The sequence below is a fragment of the Scylla paramamosain genome, chromosome 21 (assembly GCF_035594125.1).
Source record: "Scylla paramamosain isolate STU-SP2022 chromosome 21, ASM3559412v1, whole genome shotgun sequence".
Taxonomy (NCBI): domain Eukaryota; kingdom Metazoa; phylum Arthropoda; class Malacostraca; order Decapoda; family Portunidae; genus Scylla; species Scylla paramamosain.
Window position 1 is genome coordinate 11,090,767 of NC_087171.1, and position 7,500 is coordinate 11,098,266.

At 44.9% G+C, this 7,500-nt stretch overlaps 1 protein-coding gene across 4 annotated transcripts in view; it reads left to right on the forward strand.

Moving 5' to 3' along the window:
* Positions 1-7,500, forward strand: part of LOC135111008 (forkhead box protein O-like) — a 167,056-nt gene that overhangs the window by 95,124 nt on the left and 64,432 nt on the right. For 3 of the 4 annotated variants that reach the window (XM_064023857.1, XM_064023858.1, XM_064023859.1), the window contains exons 2-4: positions 1,290-1,478; positions 2,104-2,331; positions 7,069-7,344. In XM_064023857.1, coding sequence (XP_063879927.1) covers positions 1,290-1,478; positions 2,104-2,331; positions 7,069-7,344 — 693 coding nt within the window. The remainder of the gene's footprint in view (positions 1-1,289; positions 1,479-2,103; positions 2,332-7,068; positions 7,345-7,500) is intronic. The other variant, XM_064023861.1, reaches the window with a different exon arrangement.

The following is a 7,500-nucleotide window of genomic DNA, read 5'->3' on the forward strand; positions in this document are numbered from 1 at the left end:
CATGACTCAGAAAATAACGATGAGATGTTTTCGTTTAAATGGCTTCAGCTGACTTGTCAAAAAATTGCCTTATTTTCTGTCCTTTACTCCGCCTCTTGTCCCCTTGTCTCTCTCCTCCTTTCTTATCGGGGCAATGTGATGTTCAGAAGTGATTATAATCGTTGCCTCCGAAGGTGAAATGTTTATACAAAATCATTTTATGTCCCAGCATCGTGTAGCGTCGCAGGGCCATGCTCCCTCCCCCCCCCCTTCCCTCGCCCTCTGCCATACCTCAGCCAGGTGAGTGTAAGGCGCGTACCTTCCTTCCAGGCAGATAATATGAGTAACTCATAAGCTTCCTCCGAGAGTGTGTGCAATATGTATATTGCTCTTTCTCCTCTTCTGGAGTGACTTAGGAGGAAATACGCGAGTGTTGAATAAAGTCTGGTTCTTACTGGTTGCTTTCAGATGAGTGGCATCCTGCACGTCCGGTTGCTGTGTGTGTGTGTGTGTGTGTGTGTGTGTGTGTGTGTGTGTGTGTGTGTGTGTGTGTGTGTGTGTGTGTGTGTGCCTCAGCTGATCTGTGTGAAAAGTTGGAAAACCCTGAGGTGAATATTCAGAGGTCAGAGATGTGTTTTCTTCACCTACCTGTGATTAAAGAAAGAGAAGAAAAGGGAACAGGAACGGCTTGCACATACGGAAAGTGATGGATAAGCGAAACTGACCCAATAACCAGGTTGTGAGTTTCGATTCAGTAGTAAGCTTCAAAGGGAGATAACATTAATAGAAATGATGATTGACAAAAATATAAAGATTTTGTCACTAATGGCCGCCTCCTTTGCTGCTCCGCTACTGAACATTGCACAAAGGTATTTGAACTTAACGACGATAACAGCTTATATTTTCTTATGCGGACTATATAGGGTCTCTATCTTGATGACCATGTCTGCCATTATAAAGGTTACTAAGGCACACTCTAGGAAACATTCTTACCTCAACAGTAGCAGCAGCAGAGTAGTAGTAGCAGTAGTAGTAGTAGTAGTAGTGGTAGTAGTAGTAGTAGTAGTAGTAGTAGTAGTAGTAGTAGTAGCAGCAGCAGCAGCAGTAGCAGAAGAAGCAACAGTAACAGTAGCAGTAATAGCACACCCAACCAACCCTTTCTAGTCAGTGTCTTTCTTCCACACCTGCAGCCCTCTCCACTCCTCGCACACACACACACACACACACACACACACACACACACACACACACACACACACACACATACGCACAATAACACTAACACCTCACTCTCTCTCTCTCCTCCACAGAACTCGATCCGCCACAACCTATCGCTGCACAACCGCTTCATGAGGGTGCAGAACGAGGGCACGGGCAAGTCGTCATGGTGGGTGCTGAACCCTGACGCCAAGCCTGGGAAGTCCACGCGACGCAGAGCTAACACGATGGAAGGGGGCCGCTACGAGAAGAAACGAGGACGGGTGAAGAAGAAGCTGGAGGTGAGTTCTGGGCGTGAAAGGTAGTCATTGTGGAGAGAGAGAGAGAGAGAGAGAGAGAGAGAGAGAGAGAGAGAGAGAGAGAGAGAGAGAGAGAGAGAGAGACGAGGACGAGTGAAGAAGCTGGAGGTGAGTTCTCGGCGTGAAATGAAGTCATGGAGAGAGAGAGAGAGAGAGAGAGAGAGAGAGAGAGAGAGAGAGAGAGAGAGAGAGAGAGAGAGAGTAATGGTGTAATAGTAAGGAGGTTCTTGAGGAGAGAGGTAAACTTGCATGGAAGATTAAAAAGATTGAGCTATGTCCTCCTTTTTCTGGCTTTTCTCTGCTGTTGGTAAGGAGGAGCCCTATTCTATTCCTGTCCTGCTCTCCCTCAAGTAGTATATTGGCAGTAGTAAGTAGTTGAGTAGATACCATCAAATAACTAGTCCCCTGGTATCTGTTCTTTCCAATAAGCTCGTGTAGTGGCCGCGGCAATAAGGCAGCAGGCGGAGACAGTCTTGTGGCCCGTGACTGAATCTTTAAGCTGGCAAGGTCTTTGTTTTACTGTCAAGGTCACGTGGGTATCCTGTAGGAAGCTGAAGGAGGAGGCCTCACTTACCTTCCTCCCTCCCTCCCTTCCTTCCTTCTACAGGTGCTGAGAAACGGCCTGGACACCACCCCGCCGCCCTCCTCGTCCTTGAATGAGAACCTGGACATCTACCCAGACTCCCCTCACACGCACGCGGTCCACCCCGCCTACAGCCACCTCTCCCCTCAGGACTACCGCCCCCGGGCCTCCTCCAACGCCTCCTCCTGCGGCGGTAGACTGTCTCCCATCCCAGCCATAGAGTCCGTAGAGTCGGATATGCATGATACCCAGGTGACGTGATGCTGCTGTCCTCCTCCTCCTCATCCCCCTTGCCAGTAAAATAACTAAGACACAGGACAGATACACCTGTTGTCAGGTTAAGATGAACTAACTCGCTAGACTAACGCATGCCAAGCCAGATTCATTGTCTGATAAATGTCAAGTACTGTACATTGGCATTGTGGTTGTCTCGTTTGATATTTACTGAAAGGTAAACGGCTTCATGGCGAGTGCGGAAAGGGATCCCGGCATTCTAATGTGATGTGATTTGAAGTCGAAGGGATGTATTGAAATTCTGGCACATAGTTCGATTCCTCGTATTGCAAAAAAATAAATAAATAAATAAGTAAATAAATAAATAATAAAGGAACATTGAAAAGCTGGAAAGAATGTAAAGTTGTAAAGAATGTAAAGTTGGGAAGAGTGCAACCTAGAATATATATAATTATTTTCACACTGATAAATATTCCCTGTAAAGAGAAATTATAAGATCTCACGAGGGAACTAAAATTTGTTCATTCTTTCAAAATGGAGGATGCAAGGATCACATAGAAGTGTTTCAGGCTTTCAAATTATCCTATAGCATTACTGTGGATGACTCATTCCCAAATGATGGATGAAATATCACAGGAAGTCGTAACAGCCTCAAGTTAACCAGTAAAAGATTTACGTCATATGAAACAAAACACTTCTTCAATCGGGTTAGTTATGCTTTGAACTTTCTACCTCCCAGTGTCGTCCACAGCACAACAGTTACGGCTTTCCAAGTGAGGACAAGTATTTGCACTCCAGCTGTGACCTCACTGAACGTTTCACTTTGTGTCTCACAACACAAGGGGGCAGTCACAGCCTGCCCTCTGAAGACAACTCTCTTCCTCCACACAAAACTACAAGCACCTAATAACACACACACCCTTCACTCAAAAATTTCAAAATTATAATAGCGACTCCTACACCAGCCTCGAAGTCCTCATATGGGGAGGGGACCATAAATGTTCCCTGGTCGGACTGCCTTTCTGTCGACGACCCTAAGTGTCTTGACACTCCCCTCAACTTTTTTTTCATTAACTTCTGCAACATTCGCGGTCTAAGATCTAATTTTCAATCTGTAGAACACCACCTCTCCTCTTCTAAACCTCATCTTCTTTTCCTCACTGAAACTCAGGTGTCTGAGGTAACTGACAGTAGCCCGTTTTCTTTTCCCTCCTACTTTCTCTATCCTCATTTTCGATCCAAAGCTGGATGTTGCGTTTATGTGCGCAGTGACTTATCCTTCTCTCGTGCCCACGATCTCGAATCTTCCGAGTTTTCCATCATCTAGCTACGATTACAGAGTCACTCTCAAACTAAATTTATCTGTGCTGTATACCTCTCACCTAACTCCTCTGACTATAAGAAATTCTTTGACTACTTAACTTCCAAAGTGGAGCACATTCTGACCGTCTTCCCTTTTGCAGAGATCTCCATTCTTGGAGACTTCAATGTTCACCACCAGCTTTGGTTTTCCTCTCCCTTCACTGACCATCCTGGTGAACTAGCCTTCAACTTTGCTATCCTCCACGACCTAGAGCAATTGGTGCAACACCCTACTTGTATTTCTGATCGTCTTGGAGATACGCCCAACATTCTTGACCTTTTCCTGACCCCTAATCCTTCTGCTTATGCTGTCACCCTTTCTTCTCCGTTGGGCTCCTCCGATCACAATCTCACATCTGTATCTTGTCCTATCGCTCCAATCCGTCCTCAGGATCTCCCTAGGCGAAGGTGCCTCTGGCGTTTTGCCTCTGCTAGTTGAGGGGACCTGAGGAGGTATTTTGCTGATTTTCCTTGGAATGACTACTGCTTCCGTGTCAGAGACCCGTCTTTGTGTGCTGAGCGCATAACAGAGGTGATAGTGTCTGGCATGGAGGCGTACATTCCTCACTCTTTTTCTCGTCCTAAAACTTCCAAACCTTGGTTTAACACAGCTTGTTCTCGTGCTATACATGATAGAGAGGTGGCCCACAAAAGGTACATAAGCCTTCCATCACCAGACTCTCATGCACTTTATATTTCTGCCCGGAACCATGCCAAGTCTGTTCTCCAACTAGCCAAAAACTCCTTCATTAACAGAAAGTGTCAAAACCTTTCAAGATCTAACTCCCCTTGTGACTTCTGGCATCTAGCCCAAAAATATCTCCAATAACTTTACGTCTTCTTCTTTCCCTCCTTTATGGCACCACTGCTATCACATCTATTTCTAAAGCTGAACTCTTCGCTCAAACCTTTGCTAAAAACTCTACCTTGGATGATTTTGGGCTTGTTCCTCCCTCTCCTCCACCCTCTGACTACTTCATGCTACCTATTAAAATTTTTTCGCAATGATGTTTCCCATGCCCTCGCTGGCCTAAACCCTCGGAAGGCTTATGGGGTCCCTCCTATTGTTCTCCGAAACTGTGCCTCCATGCTTGCACCTTGCCTAGTCAAACTCTTTCAGCTCTCTCTGTCAACATCTACCTTTTCTTCTTGCTGGAAGTTTGCCTACATTCAACCTGTTCCTAAAAAGGGTGACCGTTCTAATCCCTCAAACTACCGTCCTATTGCTTTAATTTCCTGCCTATCTAAAGTTTTTGAATCTATCCTCAACAGGAAGATTCTTAAACATCTATCACTTCACAGCCTTCTATCTGATCGCCAGTATGGGTTCCGTCAAGGCCGTACTACTGGTGATCTTCTGGCTTTCCTTACTGAGTCTTGGTCATCCTCTTTTAGAGATTTTGGTGTAACTTTTGTTGTTGCCTTGGACATATCAAAAGCTTTTGATAGAATCTGGCACAAAGCTTTGATTTCCAAACTACCCTCCTACGGCTTTTATCCTTCTCTCTGTAATTTCATCTCAAGTTTCCTTTCTGACCGTTCTATTGCTGCTGTGGTAGACAGTCACTGTTCTTCTCCTAAATCTATTAACAGTGGTGTTCCTCAGTATTCTGTCCTGTCACCCACTCTCTTATTATTCATTAATGATCTTCTAAACCAGACTTCTTGTCCTATCCATTCCTACGCTGATGATACCATCCTGCACTTTTCCACGTCTTTTCATAGACGTCCAATCCTTCAGGAAGTAAAAATTTCACGCAGGGAAGCCACAGAACGCTTGACTTCTTGTCTTTATAAAATTTCTGATTGGGGCAGAGCAAACTTGGTATTGTTCAATACCTCAAAAACTCGAATTCCTTCATCTATCGACTCGACACAACCTTCCAGACAACTATCCCCTCTTCTTCAATGACACTTAACTGTCCCCCTCTTCTACACTGAACATCCTCGGTCTGTCCTTTACTTATAATCTGAACTGGAAACTTCACATCTCATCTCTAGCTAAAACAGCTTCTATGAAGTTAGGTGTTCTGAGACGTCTCGCCAGTTTTTCTCACCCTCCCCACCCCAGCTGCTAACTCTGTACAAGGGCCTTATCCGTCCATGTATGGAGTATGCTTCACATGTCTGGGGGGGGTTCCACTCATATTGTTCTTCTAGACAGGGTGGAATCAAAAGCTTTTCGTCTCATCAACTCCTCTCATCTGACTGTCTTCAGCCTCTCTCTCATTGCCGCAATGTTGCATCTCTAGCTGTCTTCTACCGCTATTTTCATGCTAACTACTCTTCTGATCTTGCAAACTGCATGCCTCCCCTCCTCCCGCGGCCTCGCTGCACAAGACTTTCTTCTTTCTCTCACCCCTATTCTGTCCACCTCTCCAACGCAAGAGTTAACCAGTATTCTCAGTCATTCATCCCTTTCTCTGGTAAACTCTGGAACTCCCTGCCTGCTTCTGTATTTCCACCTTCCTATGACTTGAATTCCTTCAAGAGGGAGGTTTCAAGACACTTATCCTTCAATTTTTGACTACCGCTTTGGACCCTTTTATGGGACTGGCATTTCAGTGGGCAGTTTTTTTTTTTTTTTTCATTGGATTTTTGTTGCCCTTGGCCAGTGTCCCTCCTACATAAAAAATAAAAAAAATAAATAACTCAGACTCCAGCCGCTGCTACATCAAACTGCCGTTGAATTTGTCCAAGTCTACTTAAGTGTTTGTTGACTATCTGGCTCTCGATGGAAGTAGTAATAGTGATAGTTCTCTTTTCTTTTCTATAAAAAAAATCCATGAAGGTTTTATTTATTTATTTATTTATTTTCATTTATTTATTTACTTTTATTTATTTTTATTTATTTATTTTTATTTTTTTTTTTTTTTTTTCATACTGCATGACATTTCTTTTCTTACTATCCCTGGCGGGAGTGGTGTGTGGCGAGAAGCCTTCGTCTGTACTGTCCTACTTCTCTTTGTGTGTTAGTGTTACCATAATCATCCGCCATAAGGACAAGCTTCTGTTTGTTCTACTTCCGTATATCCTGTTTGTTCCTCCTCCTCCTCCTCTTTTTTTTTTTTTTTTTTTTTTTTTTTTACTTTTCTTCCGTTTCATAACTCGTGGATAACATGTAGCGGAATTATATATATTGTATGGAATTCTTGTCCCCATTAACATATTTCACTGTCATGTAATATTCTGATCTCATCTCTTCCTGTGCGTCTCTGTGTGGTTCGTGGATACCTTGTATAATGTTGCTTTGAAATTATCTGCCCTGACACACACTCACTATTACTCATCCTAACTCTAGACTTTCATACAGTTTTCTTATTCACTCCATCTCTTCTGTCTATCCTTCTCTCTTTCATCTCCCCTTCATCCTCTCCACTGGTCTCCCCGCAGGTGCCGCCCATGTCCCCAGGCCTGGGTAGCTGGGGCGGGGAGTACTGGCCCCACCACCCGCATCCCCACGCTCACCCCCATCCGCACGACCGCTACGCTGACCAGCTGGTGGATTCCATGGGCGAGGGACTCAAGTTAGGCCCCAATGAGTCGTGGGTGGGACATGGTCGGATCCCAAACCCTCAGGACTGCCTCAAGCTGTCGCAACTCTCCCCTCACGGCCCCACTGCCCACCTCAACGGCTACGTCCACAACCACCACAACCACCACCCACAGGTATACAGCTCATTATCCAGCCTGTCCTTTTCTTTCCCTCTTAGACTGTTTCTCCTGTGTCGTCCTGCTTCCGTTTTCTTTCATCTCTCCGTCTGCGAGTCTGTTTAAAGTACATTCCTTTCCTTGCCCCAATCCTCGCCACTCCTTCCTCTCCTG